This window comes from Antennarius striatus, chromosome 2 (assembly GCF_040054535.1).
Source record: "Antennarius striatus isolate MH-2024 chromosome 2, ASM4005453v1, whole genome shotgun sequence".
NCBI classification, from domain to species: domain Eukaryota; kingdom Metazoa; phylum Chordata; class Actinopteri; order Lophiiformes; family Antennariidae; genus Antennarius; species Antennarius striatus.
The window spans coordinates 1,611,603-1,628,286 of record NC_090777.1 but is presented as its reverse complement, the minus strand read 5'-3'; the positions used below and the strand labels follow the sequence as shown (position 1 = coordinate 1,628,286).

The 16,684-nt window shown below is 47.5% G+C and overlaps 3 protein-coding genes across 5 annotated transcripts in view; 2 read left to right on the top strand and 1 right to left on the bottom strand.

Moving 5' to 3' along the window:
• LOC137605081 (FERM domain-containing protein 4B-like) overlaps positions 1 to 9,406 on the top strand; it is a 32,753-nt gene extending 23,347 nt beyond the window's left edge. The window contains exons 20-24 of one of the 3 annotated variants that reach the window (XM_068329484.1): positions 101 to 268; positions 2,664 to 3,430; positions 4,466 to 4,604; positions 6,428 to 6,535; positions 8,163 to 9,406. In XM_068329484.1, the coding sequence (XP_068185585.1) occupies positions 101 to 268; positions 2,664 to 3,430; positions 4,466 to 4,604; positions 6,428 to 6,535; positions 8,163 to 8,199 (1,219 nt within the window). In that variant the 3' untranslated portion in view covers positions 8,200 to 9,406. The remainder of the gene's footprint in view (positions 1 to 100; positions 269 to 2,663; positions 3,431 to 4,465; positions 4,605 to 6,427; positions 6,536 to 8,162) is intronic. The other 2 variants (XM_068329502.1, XM_068329494.1) reach the window with 2 other exon arrangements.
• Positions 9,407 to 9,545: 139 nt separating this feature from the next.
• On the top strand, positions 9,546 to 12,750 carry lmod3 (leiomodin 3 (fetal)). Its single transcript, XM_068329515.1, has 3 exons — positions 9,546 to 10,262; positions 10,840 to 12,372; positions 12,491 to 12,750. Exons 1-3 carry the CDS (start codon positions 9,975 to 9,977, stop codon positions 12,536 to 12,538), a joined length of 1,869 nt encoding a protein of 622 aa, XP_068185616.1. The 5' UTR covers positions 9,546 to 9,974; the 3' UTR covers positions 12,539 to 12,750.
• An 848-nt stretch (positions 12,751 to 13,598) lies between these two features.
• arl6ip5b (ADP-ribosylation factor-like 6 interacting protein 5b) lies at positions 13,599 to 16,684 on the bottom strand. Its single transcript, XM_068332740.1, has 3 exons — positions 16,457 to 16,684; positions 15,196 to 15,413; positions 13,599 to 14,541 (listed from the first exon to the last, which is right to left on the bottom strand). Exons 1-3 carry the CDS (start codon positions 16,636 to 16,638, stop codon positions 14,366 to 14,368), a joined length of 576 nt encoding a protein of 191 aa, XP_068188841.1. The 5' UTR covers positions 16,639 to 16,684; the 3' UTR covers positions 13,599 to 14,365.

Below are 16,684 nucleotides of genomic sequence, written 5' to 3'. Positions count from 1 at the left end.
CGTTGGCGTCTGGGAATGAAGGGATGATGCCTCGTTTGCAGCCTCTTTCCTTTCCTCACATCCCCTTCTTTTCTCCTCTCCTCCTACCCCACCCTCTTAGATTAGCTTCTGAAGGTCGAGAGGCTTCCTACTACCACCAGAACCCAGGCGAGGTGTCCTCCACCCGCAGTAGTCCCTATAAAACTCTTCCCAGACCTCCCAGAGGTCCTGGCAGCATGCCCCCCACCCCGGTTCTGACCCGCAACGCCTACAGCAGCAGCCAGCTCAGGTGTGATCACCTTAACCCTAACCCCGACCCCTAACCCCTAAACCTAACACTAACTTTAACCCTAACCCCTAAACCTAACACCTTAACCCTAACCCCTAACCCTAACACCTTAACCCTAACCCCTAAACCTAACACCTTAACCCTAACCCCTAAACCTAACACCTTAACCCTAACCCCTAAACCTAACACCTTAACCCTAACCCCTAAACCTAACACCTTAACCCTAACCCCTAAACCTAACACCTTAACCCTAGCCCCTAAACCTAACACCTTAACCCTAACCCCTAAACCTAACACCTTAACCCTAACCCCTAAACCTAACACCTTAACCCTAACCCCTAAACCTAACACCTTAACCCTAACCCCTAAACCTAACACTAACCTTAACCCTAACCCCTAAACCTAACACTAACTTTAACCCTAACCCCTAAACCTAACACTAACCTTAACCCCTAAACCTAACACCTTAACCCTAACCCCTAAACCTAACACTAACCTTAACCCTAACCCTTAACCCCTAACCCCTAAACCTAACCCTAACCTTAACCCCTAACCCTTAACCCCTAACCCCTAAACCTAACCTTAACCCTAAACCCAAACCCTAACACTAACCCCTAACCCTAAACCTAGCCCCCCAGCCCGGTTATGACCCGCAACGCCTACAGCAGCAGCCAGCTCAGGTGTGATCACCTTAACCCTAACCCCGACCCCTAAACCTAACACTAACTTTAACCCTAACCCCTAAACCTAACACCTTAACCCTAACCCCTAACCCTAACACCTTAACCCTAACCCCTAAACCTAACACCTTAACCCTAACCCCTAACCCTAACACCTTAACCCTAACCCCTAAACCTAACACCTTAACCCTAACCCCTAAACCTAACACCTTAACCCTAACCCCTAAACCTAACACCTTAACCCTAACCCCTAAACCTAACACCTTAACCCTAACCCCTAAACCTAACACCTTAACCCTAGCCCCTAAACCTAACACCTTAACCCTAACCCCTAAACCTAACACCTTAACCCTAACCCCTAAACCTAACACCTTAACCCTAACCCCTAAACCTAACACCTTAACCCTAACCCCTAAACCTAACACTAACCTTAACCCTAACCCCTAAACCTAACACTAACTTTAACCCTAACCCCTAAACCTGACACTAACCTTAACCCCTAAACCTAACACCTTAACCCTAACCCCTAAACCTAACACTAACCTTAACCCCTAAACCTAACACCTTAACCCTAACCCCTAAACCTAACACCTTAACCCTAACCCCTAAACCTAACACCTTAACCCTAACCCCTAAACCTAACACCTTAACCCTAACCCCTAAACCTAACACCTTAACCCTAACCCCTAAACCTAACACCTTAACCCTAACCCCTAAACCTAACACCTTAACCCTAACCCCTAAACCTAACACCTTAACCCTAACCCCTAAACCTAACACTAACCTTAACCCTAACCCCTAAACCTAACACTAACTTTAACCCTAACCCCTAAACCTAAGACTAACCTTAACCCCTAAACCTAACACCTTAACCCTAACCCCTAAACCTAACACTAACCTTAACCCCTAAACCTAACACCTTAACCCTAACCCCTAAACCTAACACTAACCTTAACCCTAACCCTTAACCCCTAAACCTAACCCTAACCTTAACCCCTAACCCTTAACCCCTAACCCCTAAACCTAACCTTAACCCTAAACCCAAACCCTAACACTAACCCCTAACCCTAAACCTAGCCCCCCAGCCCGGTTATGACCCGCAACGCCTACAGTAGCAGCCAGCTCAGGTGTGATCATCTTAACCCTAACCCAAACCCCTAACCCCTAACCTTAACCCTAACCCCAACCCCTAACCCCTAAACCTAACTCTAACCTGAACCCCAACCCCTAACCCCTAAACCTAACCTTAACCTAAACCCTAACCCCTAAACCTAACTCTAACCTTAACCCTAACCCCTAACCCCTAAACCTAACTCTAACCTTAACCCTAACCCCTAAACCTAACCCCTAACCCCTAACCCAACCCCTAAACCTAACCTTAACCCTAACCTTAACCCTAACCCTAACCTAACCCCTAAACCTAACCTTAACCCTAACCCCCTAAACCTAACCCCTATCCCTAACCTTAACCCTACCCCTAACCCTAACCCCTAACCTTAACCCTAACCTTAACCCCTAATCCTAACCCCTAACCCTAACTTTAACCCTAACCCGAACCCTAAACATTAACTCTAACCCTTAACCCCAAGTCTAACCCCTAACTCTAACCCCTATCCCTAATTCCTAAATCTAACTCTAACCCTAACCCTTCCACCACCCTCTTACTGTTTCTGCCCCCCCTGACCCTGGACCTGACCTCTGGTCTCTGCCCTCAGGTCAGAGGGTTCTCCTCGGTGCTTCAGGCGTCGCAGTGGGAGCCTGGAGTCGGAGTCTCGTCCCACAAAAGACGAGAAGCCGATCTTCATCCTGTCGCCAGCCCACCGCAGCAACAGCAGCGACGTGCTGGAGGACTACTGGTCCTACACCAGTCAGTCCAGTCTGGACGGCTGCAGCGCGCCCCCCTCCCACTACGCCACGCTGGACTCCAGAGCCCCCTCCAGGCACCGCCTCCACAGGAAGATGGACGTGTATGGAAACACCGGGAGCATGCCCAACCTGGCCCCGCCCCACTCCGGCTGTGGCTACTCGTGTGAGAGCCCAGCTCATTGTGCCCCCAGTGCCTACTACCCCCCCCCAGACACGGAGCCTTACGCTAACGGTGCCTACGTGTACGAGGACGACCTAGAAGGTCACTATAACGTCAACCCCTCCTACCAACTCAACGGATATCGTGGGCATGATCGATTTGGGCGTTACCACGGCGACCCGTCTGATCATCTTTCCCAGAATCCCTATGCAACCGTGAGGCCCCCCCGGAGTCGAGAGGGGCCCCGGACCGAGCTGTTGGCCAGGAGCATGCAGAAGGCGCTGGTGGCGGAGCACCTGAAGGGCTGGTACCACCGGAGCCGGGGCCACAGGGAGGGGGGCACTGGGCTGCCGCCTGGGTACGACTTCACCGGGGGCTCCCAGCTCAGCCTGGGCCCCCCCCACACCACTCCGGCCACCTTCAGCCAGTCCAGCAGAACAACCTCCTTCTCCTCAGGTGAGGTCCAGCTGTGAGGGACGGTCGGGTCTAATGGACAGAAAGATCCAGCAAAGACTCCCAGATACCTGAAGTCCTTCTAGAAGAAACCTGAATAAACCCAAATTAATCTGAATAAACCTGAATTAATCTGAATAAACCCGGATTAATCTGAATAAACCCGAATTAATCTGAATAAACCCGAATTAATCTGAATAAACCTGAATTAATCTGAATAAACCTGAATTAATCTGAATAAACCTGAATTAATCTGAATAAACCTGAAATAATCTGAATAAACCAGAATTAATCTGAATAAACCTGAAATAATCTGAATAAACCTGAATTGATCTGAATAAACCCGAATTAATCTGAATAAACCTGAATTAATCTGAATAAACCTGAATTAATCTGAATAAACCTGAATTAATCTGAATAAACCTGAATTAATCTGAATAAACCTGAATTAATCTGAATAAACCTGAAATAATCTGAATAAACCTGAATTGATCTGAATAAACCCGAATTAATCTGAATAAACCTGAATTAATCTGAATAAACCTGAATTAATCTGAATAAACCCGAATTAATCTGAATAAACCTGAATTAATCTGAATAAACCTGAATTAATCTGAATAAACCTGAATTAATCTGAATAAACCTGAATTAATCTGAATAAACCTGAATTAATCTGAATAAACCTGGAATTACAATTAAATCCTCATCACTGAACAACAAAATTCAAGTCAAACAAATGAAATAAGGAACATAAACACAGAAGGTAACCTGAGGTCAAACTTAAATCAGGAGGGTTTTGTCGTTCCGATCATTATTGTATGGATCCATGTTTTTTACTGAATAATCAGAAACGGTGACATAAAGGAGACGTGAAGCTGACCTTTGAACTCACCTCATTGGTTGTAAACCTGTGAGTCAGAGTCAGGCTGTAGTTTACTGATGTGTAGTTTAACACGAGGATGTTCTTAACGTGTCCAGTAACACGCTGTTGATGTGTTTCACGCCGTCACACTGTTTGTGCTCTCCTGGTGTTTGCAGTGTCGTCAGTTGAGAGCGCCGGGGCGTGGCGCAGCCAGCTCGCCGTGGGCCTGGGGGGGCTCGATGCCCCCGACACGCCTCAGCACCTTCACCCCGGGGCTCCTGCCGCCGCCTTCAACCGCAGCCCCACACACAGCAGGTGAGCGCCGCGGCCCGCTGGCCCCGCCCGCTGGCCCCGCCCACAACAGGAAGTGAGTCACTGGCAGACGGCAGCGGTGCTGTCACTTTAAAAGGCGGGTCAGTCGCCAAAGGCAGCAGGAAGTAGGCTGGATGTCCTTCACTGGTGTTAGTGTGTGTGTGTGTGTGTGTGTGTGTGTGTGTGTGTGAGTGTGTGTGTGTGTGTGTGTGAGTGTGTGTGTTAGTGTGTGTGTGTGTGTGTGTGTGTGTGTGTGTGTGTGTGTGTGTGTGTGTGTGTTAGTGTGTGAGTGTGTGTGAGTGTGTGTGTGTGTTAGTGTGTGTGTTATTGTGTGAGTGTGTTAGTGTGTGAGTGTGTGTGTGTGTGTGTTAGTGTGTGTGTTATTGTGTGAGTGTGTTAGTGTGTTAGTGTGTGAGTGTGTGAGTGTGTGTGAGTGTTAGTGTGTGTGTGTGTTTGTGTGTGTGTGTGTGTGTGTGTGTGTTTGTGTGTGTGTGTGTGTGTGTTAGTGTGTGAGTGTGTGTGTGTGTTAGTGTGTTATTGTGTGTGTTAGTTTGTGTGTTATTGTGTGTGTGTGTTAGTGTGTGTGTGTGTTAGTGTGTGTGTGTGTGTGTGTGTGTGTGTGTGTGTGTGTGTGTTAGTGTGTGAGTGTGTGTGTGTGTGTGTGTGTGTGTGTGTGTTAGTGTGTGAGTGTGTTAGTGTGTGTGTGTGTGTGTGTGTGTGTGTGTGTTAGTGTGTGAGTGTGTTAGTGTGTGTGTGTGTGTATGTGTGTGTGTTAGTGTGTGAGTGTGTGTGTGTGTGTGTTAGTGTGTGTGTGTGTGTGTGTGTGTGTGAGTGTGTTAGTGTGTGAGTGTGTGTGTGTTAGTGTGTGTGTGTGTTAGTGTGTGTGTGTGTGTGTGTGTGTGTTAGTGTGTGGGTGCGTGTGTGTGTGTGTGTGTGTTAGTGTGTGGGTGCGTGTGTGTGTGTGTGTGTTAGTGTGTGGGTGCGTGTGTGTGTGTATGTGTTAGTGTGTGTGTGTGTGTGTGTGTGTGTGTGTGTTAGTGTGTGAGTGTGTTAGTGTGTGTGTGTGTGTGTGTGTATGTGTGTGTGTTAGTGTGTGAGTGTGTGTGTGTGTGTGTTAGTGTGTGTGTGTGTGTGTGTGTGTGAGTGTGTTAGTGTGTGAGTGTGTGTGTGTATGTGTGTGTGTGTGTTAGTGTGTGTGTGTGTGTGTGTGTGTGTGTGTGTGTGTGTGTGTGTTAGTGTGTGTGTGTGTGTGTGTGTGTGTTAGTGTTAGTGTCTGAGTGTGTGTGTGTATGTGTGTGCGTGTGTGTGTGTATGTGTGTGCGTGTGTGTGTGTATGTGTTAGTGTGTGTGTGTGTGTGTGTGTTAGTGTGTGAGTGTGTTAGTGTGTGTGTGTGTGTGTGTATGTGTGTGTGTGTGTGTGTATGTGTGTGTGTGTGTTAGTGTGTGTGTGTGTGTGTGTGTGTGTGTGTGTGTGTTAGTGTGTGTGTGTGTGTGTGTGTGTGTGTGTGTTAGTGTTAGTGTCTGAGTGTGTGTGTGTATGTGTGTGTGTGTGTGTGTTAGTGTGTGTGTGTGTGTGTGTGTGTGTGTGTGTGTGTGTGTGTGTGTGTTAGTGTGTGTGTGTGTGTGTGTGTGTGTGTGTGTGTGTGTGTGTGTTAGTGTGTGTGTGTGTTAGTGTGTGTGTGTGTGTTAGTGTGTGTGTGTGTGTGTGTGTGTGTGTGTGTGTGTTAGTGTGTGTTATTGTGTGAGTGTGTTAGTGTGTGTTAGTGTGTGTGTGTGTGGGTGTGTATCTTCCTCCTCTGACTGCTGGATCACACTGGTGTGTTCAGATCCCCTCCAGGAGACCCGGTGTGTGACCCAGGGGCCCAGAGCCGTCAGTGGGTTCTGGAGGACGTCTCTGGGGCCGTCAGAACCGACGAGCCGTCAGAGACTTCGGGGTGAGGGTCGTGTGGCGTCTCCAGCTCATCCACATCTCATGGGGGTCCACTAACACTGTCACTGTGTTTGGTCACTCGTCTTCTGGGGGTGCTGCCCCCCGTTAGAGGAGGACCTGCTGAGTCTGTGGATCAGATAGAAGGCCAAAGCGGGACCCTCAGCCAGTGTTGACACGCGTGTAATTCACATGCTTCCAATCCTAACAGAAGAGCCTCGTGTCACATGACTAACACGAGGCTCTTCTGTTTGGGGGGACAGCTGCTCAGTCCATCGGGCCGGGCCGGAGACCCATGTGGGGCGAGCACCGCCGAGCCGCTGTGTGTGTGCGTGTGTTACAGGCCTGTACCCACACACACACACACACACACACACACACACACACACACACACACACACACACTAACACACACACACACACACACACACACACACACACACTAACACACACACACACACACACTAACACACACTAACACACACACACTAACACACACACACACACACACACACACACACACACACACTAACACACACACACACACACACACACACACACACACACACACACACACACTAACACACACACACACACACACACACTAACACACACACTAACACACACACACACACACACACTAACACACACACACACACACACACTAACACACACACACACACACACACACTAACACACACACACACACTAACACACACACACACACACACAAACACACACACACACACACACACACACACACACACACACACACACACGTTTACTAGGACCTTGAGGGGAAACAACGACCCCCCCTGTGGCGATTGATGAAGGTTGATTCTTCTCCTCTTCCTCACTGACCGTGTGGACAAAACCAACAAATCTGTAGAGATCAGATTTAAATCTTGACATGTTTGCTAACATCAGTTAGCATGCTAACGTGCTAACATCAGTTAGCATGCTAACGTGCTAACTGATGTTAGCACGTTAGCACACAGGTTTTGTGAGGTGGATCTAGTAAATGAATAAACCTTACATTGAACTTCTTGCATCAAGAGGACCCACGCTGAGGGTCCTGAGGGTCCTGATGGTCCTGGGGGTCCTGAGGGTCCTGAGGGTCCTGATGGTCCTGGGGGTCCTGAGGGTCCTCATGGTCCTGACGGTCCTGATGGTCCTGGGGGTCCTGAGGGTCCTGATGGTCCTGACGGTCCTGATGGTCCTGAGGGTCCTGATGGTCCTGGGGGTCCTGAGGGTCCTGATGGTCCTGACGGTCCTGATGGTCCTGAGGGTCCTGAGAGTCCTGGGGGTCCTGATGGTCCTGGGGGTCCTGATGGTCCTGACGGTCCTGAGGGTCCTGACAGTCCGTCTCGAGTCTAACTGCAAACAAACCATTTGAAGGAGTCGGTGGTCCTGAAGTAAAGGCCAGCTCACAAATGACAGTGTTCTCCAGCGGTCCATCGTCCTGCTAGCATGGCTGCTAGCATGGCTGCTAGCCAAGTACTCATTTGTTTGACGCCCTCATGGCTGACGTTTGGTTGACTCATCTCCATTTCCATTCCTGGGTTCTTCTCAGTGCATTCTGTGTTTGATAAAGATGCCCCCGTCGGTAAGACCCTGTCACGTTGCCTCTACAGATTCCACCTGGACGGGGGCTACATGAGCATCCAGTGAAGAGGACCAAACCAAACTGTTGTACAAATGAAGCCATGGCCAGAAGCACCGGAAGAGGAAGCGATGAACATCTGCTCCCGTCCTGCCAGATGAAGTCGGTGTGTTGGTTTGGGCTCTAGGTGACGCTGTCCGGCGTTACATGACCTCTGAACACAATGAGTGACTTTCCCTTGTGCCTTGGATTGGAGGGGTGACACAGGCAGACCAGAACGGGTCAGGACACTCTAAGGTGTTGCACAAATACGTTGGAATCAAACCCAATTAAAGAAGCGAAGAGCGGCAGCGTGTGGCTTCTGTCCTGTCTCTGAACAGGAAGGAGCCTCGTGCAGAACCAGTGGCTTATAGATTAGAATCCTAAACCACACTCATGTTAGTATGTGTTAGTACGTTCTCCATCCATGTAGAACCCGACAGAACGCAGGGCTGCACCTGACCCGAGGTGACCTGAACGACCCGACCTCCCTTCCTTAAACCTTCCTTAAACCTTCCCTAACCTTCCTAAACCTTCCCTAAACCTTCCTTAAACCTTCCTAAACCTTCCTAAACCTTCCTTAAACCTTCCTAAACCTTCCCTAACCTTCCCTAACCTTCCCCAACCTTCCCTAACCTTCCCTAACCTTCCCTAACCTTCCCTAACCTTCCCTAACCTTCCCTAACCTTCCCCAACCTTCCCTAACCTTCCCTAACCTTCCCTAACCTTCCTAAACCTTCCTTAAACCTTCTTTAAACCTTCCTAAACCTTCCCTAACCTTCCCTAACCTTCCCTAACCTTCCTAAACCTTCCTTAAACCTTCCCTCACCTTCCCTAACCTTCCCTAAACCTTCCTTAAACCTTCCTAAACCTTCCTAAACCTTCCTTAAACCTTCCTAAACCTTCCCCAACCTTCCCTAACCTTCCCTTACCTTCCCTAACCTTCCCTAACCTTCCCTAACCTTCCCTAACCTTCCCCAACCTTCCCTAACCTTCCCTAACCTTCCCTAACCTTCCTCACTGCTGTCGATAGAAACGTGTCTTGGTGCCGTAATGTGCTTTAGAGGAGATGTGGTCAGAACAGGAACTTTTTGATAAGGACTTTTTCTATCAGCGGAAGACGACTGCCGGGTCTCGTTGCTGGTGTTCTGGAGCAGCTGTACAGTCGTGTGTGGTTACATGTTGTTAAATGTTCTCATCAGATATGTTACTGTGATTAAATACGTGTGCAACTCATCACGGCTCCGTCCGTTTCTCTGGAAGCTTCTCTCTCGTGTCCATCCAGTAAATGTGAAGCAGCCGCTGGTTAGCTTAGCAACCACAGACAGAGGGGCTTACCTCTAATGGCTGTGTCCAAAGGTGAGGGAACAAATGTACAGTTTGAGTTTTCCTCAACAGTTTAATTCCTGTACACACAGAACCACGGTTCAGATGAATCCGCTCTTCTGGCTCCATCACATGTTTTTGTTTCTGCTGTCGAGGCTCTATCTTCTCTGGGAGGGGGCCTTACCGGTTTCGCCCCAGCTCGCCCCCACCAGTCCTGTGAAAATGGGCCACCTGCTGCTGTCAATCCGTAGCCTTCCTCTGCTGAAACAACTGTCATCCCAAAGGATCGTGACGGCCGGGCCAGCTGGGAGCCCCTGCTCGCACCTTAAATATCTTCCAGCTGCTCACAGGATCTAACTTTAGCCCCCCCCCGAAGCCAGAGTCCAAGTCAGTGGCAGTTTGTCCTGAGTCACGGATTAGACATCGGACCTCCAGTTTGTCTTTACCCAACAGGAGACAGAAGCTCCAGTGTGTAGACATGTCCGACAGCAGAGGCCTCGATGACCTGAATGAAGACGACGTGGACGAGGATGAGATCTTGGCCACGCTGTCCCCCGAGGAGCTGAAGGAGCTCCAGAGCGAGATGGATGTTCTGATCGCCCCAGACGAGAGTGTTCCGGTCGGACAGAGACAGAAGGACCAGACGGAGAAGCCCCCCACCGGCTCGTTCGACCACCGCTCGCTGGTCGATTACCTGTACTGGGAGAAAGAGTCCCAGCGGAGGCTCGACGACGAGAGACTTCCTGCCACCCTGCTGCCCAGTGAGGTAGGGGTCAGAGTTCACGCAGAATAGTCACGTTTAATAAGAACATAAATCCATGATTGTGAAATGTTTAAGAGTAAGCAGACCTCAAGGAAAGCCAATGGCACAGCGATGTCGGCATGACGACGTGCACTCACACTGATCTACCTCAAGCCAAACTCTTTCACCATGGAAACGGCGTCGTAACGTGTCCATCAGTTTTTTATAAGTGATCAACAAAAATAACAATTTTTTAAAAATACATTGAAACTTCTTGCCTTTCACAGATTCGTGGGACTCTTTTGAACGATTGTGGATATATATGAAATCAGATTTGGAATATGATCCAGGTCAAAATCACACATTTACGTCTTATTTTGATAATGTTATAATTATCATTCTCGACATTGTTGCACGACTAATAAAGGTTTCAATCTTCCTTGGCTTGAGATTCAACCACTACACTAAATGTCACCAACACCATTTGGAAACCTTTCAGGATGTCATCACCTGTAAATGATTAGAGAACCTCATCCAACTCTCATTGGCTGGGTTAATATGACCTTCTGAGTAAACGTCGTCTGATTTGTTTCTTCACCAGAAAACTCTAAGAGAAGAATCTGAAAAGAAGGAAGAAGAAGCAGACACAGAAGGTGAGGAATACGAAGTGTATGAAGTTATTGAGGAAATCATAGAGGAAGAAGCTGTGGACGGTGCAGACGGAGAGGAAATTATAGAGGAAATCATCGAGGAAGTGGTTGAAGAGGCTGAGGAGAAAGACAAAGTGGTGGATGTGGAAGATGAGAAGGCAGACGAACAGGACGCAGAACCTCCAGACGATGGAGAAACGTCTCCAGGACGGAACGCGAATGTCACGGAGAACTTAGGCCCCAAACAAAGGGCGTCACCGTCTGAGGAAAAACAGGAAGTTAAAGTAACCGCTTCTTTACCTCTCGCCCCTCCTGAAGATCCAGAGATGAATGAAACTAACGATAAGATTCCACAGAAAGAAGAGAGAAAAATCAGAAAATTAGATATTCCAAAGCTGGCGCTCAATACGATGAAGATGACATCAAGACCATCAGGAAATGAGACAAACTTGGATTTGACGCTTGATAAAATCCTCAAGAACAACCCTTGTGTCACTGAGGTGAACCTGAACAACATCGAGAACATTCCCAAGGAGATGCTGTTGGACTACGTCAACGCCTTGAAGAAGAACAAGCACGTAAAAACCTTCAGCATAGCGAACACAGGTGTGGATGAGAACACCGCCTTCAGCTTGGCCAACATGCTGAGAGAGAACCGCAGCATCACCACCTTGAACATCGAGTCCAACTTCATAACGGGCAAGGGCATCGTGGCCATCATCCGCTGCCTGCAGTTCAACGAGACGCTGACGGAGCTGCGCTTCCACAACCAGAGACACATGCTGGGCCACCACGCAGAGATGGAGATCTCTCGCCTGCTCAAGGCCAACAGCACCCTCCTGAAGATGGGCTACCACTTTGAGCTCCCGGGGCCCAGGATGGTGGTGACCAACATTCTGACCAGGAACCTGGACCGCCAGCGGCAGCTGAGGAAGGAGGAGCAGAGGCAGCAGCAGCTGAAGGAGCAGAGGGAGGTGCTGCAGATGTACGAGAGCAGTCTGAACCTGCCCCCCGGCATCCTCCACATGCTGGGCTACGTTCCGCCTCTAGAACTCCTGCAGGAACACGGGCTTGTCCCACCCTCGCCAAGGATGAGCGCCAGTCCTCCAACTCACCACCAGGGGGCGCAGCAAGAGCCTAAGAAGCAAGCCAAACGCAACAGCACAGCAGAACCAGCAAGCGCCGAACCAGCAAACCCATTACGAGACGTCAGGCTGAAGAAGACACCCAAGAAGAGGGACCCTTTCCTGGACCTGGACCCTCGGGATAACAGGCCAGCGAGGACGGCTTTCCAGCTGAGGAAGACGCCCAGAGTGAAGGATGTGGAAAGCGGAGGGGCGACAGATGAAAAAGCCAACCTGGCTGATGTGATTAAGACTTTGAAGCCTGTCCCACGCAGACGGGTCCCCCCAAAGGTGGACCTGACGCCCCGCGATCAGCTGCTCAGCGAGATCAAACAGAGCAATGTGGCCTATCTCAAGTCGGTGAGTGTTCTGCTCCAATGAGGATGACTCTCCTGTGTGTTCACCTGTCTGTACACCTCCCATGGAACCCACACCATCCAACTCAGGTGTTCTTGCTTTCTTTTGCGGCTTCTTGCAGGTGCCGCTCCCAAAAGTCCTGGAATCCAGTGAGACCAGTCTCCTCTAAGGCGTCCACTTCCTGTTTGTTTGCACCATATTCATATTTTACACATTTTGTACGAGTCGCTCTGAAGCTACTCAGACTAATTTTGAAAAAGCAGACTTTTTGTCACTCATAAAAAAGTTGTGTTGTTTTCACACTGAATTGCTGTTTTCTTAGGGAATCATGCCAATAAAGGTCTAAACTACGAAGATTCAACACTAGAAAGGATTCAGACGGACGACCTGTTTCATTTGCTTTCAGATACACTGATCAATATGTAGACAATTTATTCTGGTTTTACGATTGAAGTAAATTGATCACCAATGCTTTATGTAATAGACATGAGAAAATCAAAGGAGTCTAGAAGAACACCAACACAAATCAGGTTCCCTAGACTCTGAGGACAACCAGACGGTCAAACCTAAAGATCTGTGTGTTCTGTGGAACAAGTCATGAAAATATAAAGGATAACATAAACTACAGCTTCTATGTAACAGCAGTGGTCTGAGCTGCCCCCTGTGAGGGGAACATTCACAAACTACAGTCAATGTGGGAAGGGTTAGACCCTAATCCTGGGTCAGAGGTTAGGTTAGACCCTAATCTTGGGTCAGAGGTAAGGGTCTATCCCTAACACTGGGTCTAACCTCTGACCCAGGATTTAACGGTACAGGTAAACTAGTTCCAGGAGACGTGACATCAGTTGATTTAACTCGCCTCCAGACTAAACCAGATAACCGTTAACAGTTCTGTACTGAACTATATGAATGTCTCTTGTTAAGTTAATATGAATCTATTTTAAGCTGATAATTTTATTTTTAATATAGAAAAAACGTCTCCGTCTCATCTTTAGCTGCTTTTTCATCGTGGGTCACGGGGGTTGCTATGAGCTAATAACATAGTGTTTTATTCTGAGTTATTGTACAGTAATGATGTGTTTTTAACGGTTTAGTAGTGATTTAATGATTCCAGTATTTCTGGCAGAAAGACGTAAGGAGTAAAATGACGTGAACTTGATTTTCATTTTTTGTTTAAAGGAGAACATCGAGACTCCAAACGCCGTACGCCGTTACAGAATGGAGACGGACAAAACGCTTTACTTTTCGTCTAATTTTCAAAAGTTTATACTTTTATTTTGCAGATACTTAATACATTTGTACATGCTAAATGATGAACATACATCAACAGGGACACAATGACAAACCCTGAAACACTAAAGCTGCACTTGCCATTCATTTTTCAGTATTGCATAGCTGTGATCAGGACCCGGGGGGGGGCGTCTCAACTCCAGAATGAGCCTTAGGGGTCCATGAAGTGGTGGTGGTGGTGGTGGGGGGTTATTGCTGTTAAACCTTCAGAGGATGTCGACGATGGATGAAACATGAAACATGCTGAAGACCTGGTTTGAGCTTCAGGACAGATTCCAGCGTTCAGGCGAATGAACACACTGAACATCCGTGTTTCACAGGCATGAACACACTGAACATCCGTGTTTCACAGGCATGAACACACTGAACATCCGTGTTTCACAGGCATGAACACACTGAACATCCGTGTTTCACAGGCATGAACACACTGAACATCCGTGTTTCACAGGCATGAACACACTGAACATCCGTGTTTCACAGGCATGAACACACTGAACATCCGTGTTTCACAGGCATGCTGCTGTGTTCGGGGGGAATGCTTCAACACTTGGTAGCTTTGAGCGTCTGTTCTCTTCACACACGTGATCTGGTTCTGGTGTGATGGTCCATGAGGACTTTAGATGGGGTTAACTAAGACAAAGCGTGGACAGTAAACATGGAACATTACATACGTGGAAAAACCCAAAGCCAAACTTCAGTTAAACCCTCATTCCTTCATTTTGCCCTCAATGAAATCCTGAATCTTGTTGATCTTCTCCTCCTGCTGGTCCAGGAGGTCCATGATGACGCCCATGGGGGTCTTCTTCAGCCCAGCACCCTCTATCTTGTTCTCCAGTCTGTTCTTCATGTTGCGGAGTCTCAGTGAGGCGTGGATCAGGATTACTGCAGCAAACACACAACTTTCATTAGTGGGGGGGCATCTGTGTCCTCCTGTTGTGCTGACATGACATCAGTCAGTAAATGTAGAACCAACAACGACCGGCAGGAGTGGGCCGGCCCCCCAGGACTCATCAGAGTCCAGCAGGTCAACATGACACCGACTAAACGCTGGAGCACATTCGGTTCTATGACTCCTTACATCATATCTGACTCGTGTCGCTGTGACTCCGTCAGTCAGACGTGACTCGTTCAAACCTCAGAGTCCAAACGTGTTTGGAAAAACTTGTTCACGAAGGGACGAGTCTCAGTGAGTCATAGCTGTGAGTCGTCCTCCGTCTGTTCACAGGCTTCATCGAGTAGCATTAGCTTTAGCATTAGCTGCTCTAAAATGCATCTATGTACGTGTAGTTCCTACAGGAACTACATCTATTTGTCACCTGAGGCTCAGTCACACACGAGTCACATGACTGCAGTTCTGTTAGCATGATGATGCTAATAGCATGACCATGCTATTAGCATGATGATGCTATGACTGAGCAAAGTGACCTGGGATGAAGGGGGTGTGTTTTAGTGCTGTTCTTAGCCAGTGACCCCCCCCCCCCGGACTCAGGCGTCCTCCCTCACGCCTGTCTGAAGGTGTGACCCCCCCGGACTTACACAACAAGGGGAAGGAGATTCCGAACAGGAAGATGGTGACGCCCCCGAAGAGGGACAGCAGCAGGTAACTGGTGACGAACACCCCCAGGACAAACACAGCGGGGTTCCTTCGTTTGAAGTTCTTGATGACGGCCTGGTTCTCTCCCGCCCACACGGAGCCCATGAAGACCAGCGCCACCACCGCCCCGCCCAGGAACAGCCCCAACGGGTTGAGGAACCTGAATGTGGAGGCAAGACAAACACGCATGTAAAAATAGCCCCCAGTTGGTGGAACACGCTGACAGATCAACGATTTCCACCACATCAGCCTCTATTTACAGCCTGACGCGCTGGAACAACACCACACTGCATAGGTGGTGGTCCCACAAGGAGCCCCCGTCCCACAAGGAGCCCCCGCTCCCACAAGGAGCCCCCCGCTCCCACAAGGAGCCCCCGCTCCCACAAGGAGCCCCCGGAGCATCCAGGCTCCAAAAACGCGTGGTGTTCATTTTTAAGAGAAGACGACCTGAAGTTAAATTGTTCTTTGATAAAACAAAGCCATTGATGAGGTTTTAAGTAAGATAACCTTATTATTAGATATTATTATTAGATATTATTATTAGATATTATTATTAGATAACATTATATATTAGATATTATTATTAGATATTATTATTATATAACATTATATATTAGATATTATTATTAGATATTATTATTAGATAACATTATATATTAGATATTATTATTAGATATTATTATTAGATAACATTATATATTAGATATTATTATTAGATATTATTATTATTAGATATTATTATTAGATATTATTATTATTAGATATTATTATTAGATAACATTATATATTAGATATTATTATTAGATATTATTATTATTAGATATTATTATTAGAAAACATTATATATTAGATATTATTATTAGATATTATTATTATTAGATATTATTATAAGATAACATTATATATTAGATATTATTATTAGACATTATTATTAGACATTAATATTAGATATTATTATTAGATATTATTACTAGATAACATTATGTATTAGACATTATTATTAGATATTATTAGATATTATTATTAGATATTATTACTAGATAACATTATGCTTATTATTAGATATTATTATTACATATCATTATTTATTCTTATTATTTATTGTATTGTTATTATAACATTTTTCTTGTCCAGGTTGCTGTAAAAACTGGGACCGACATGCTAACCACCGCCTAGCGGCGTTAGCATGCTGCTAGCACTCACCCTACAACGAGGAACACCCCGAGCGCCAGCGCCAGGTAGTTGGTCTGGTAGTACATCAGGTTGCTGACCACCCGGTTGTTCCACCGCGTCAGGTCCCGGAAGTCGGGTCTGGCGAACCGATCCGTCCCGGGAAAGAAGTCGTCCATCGGTCTGAACGGGGCGAGCTCCATCCTGGCTGCCATTCTCCACCGAGTCGCTCCGCCACGCACCAAACAAACACACCCACGC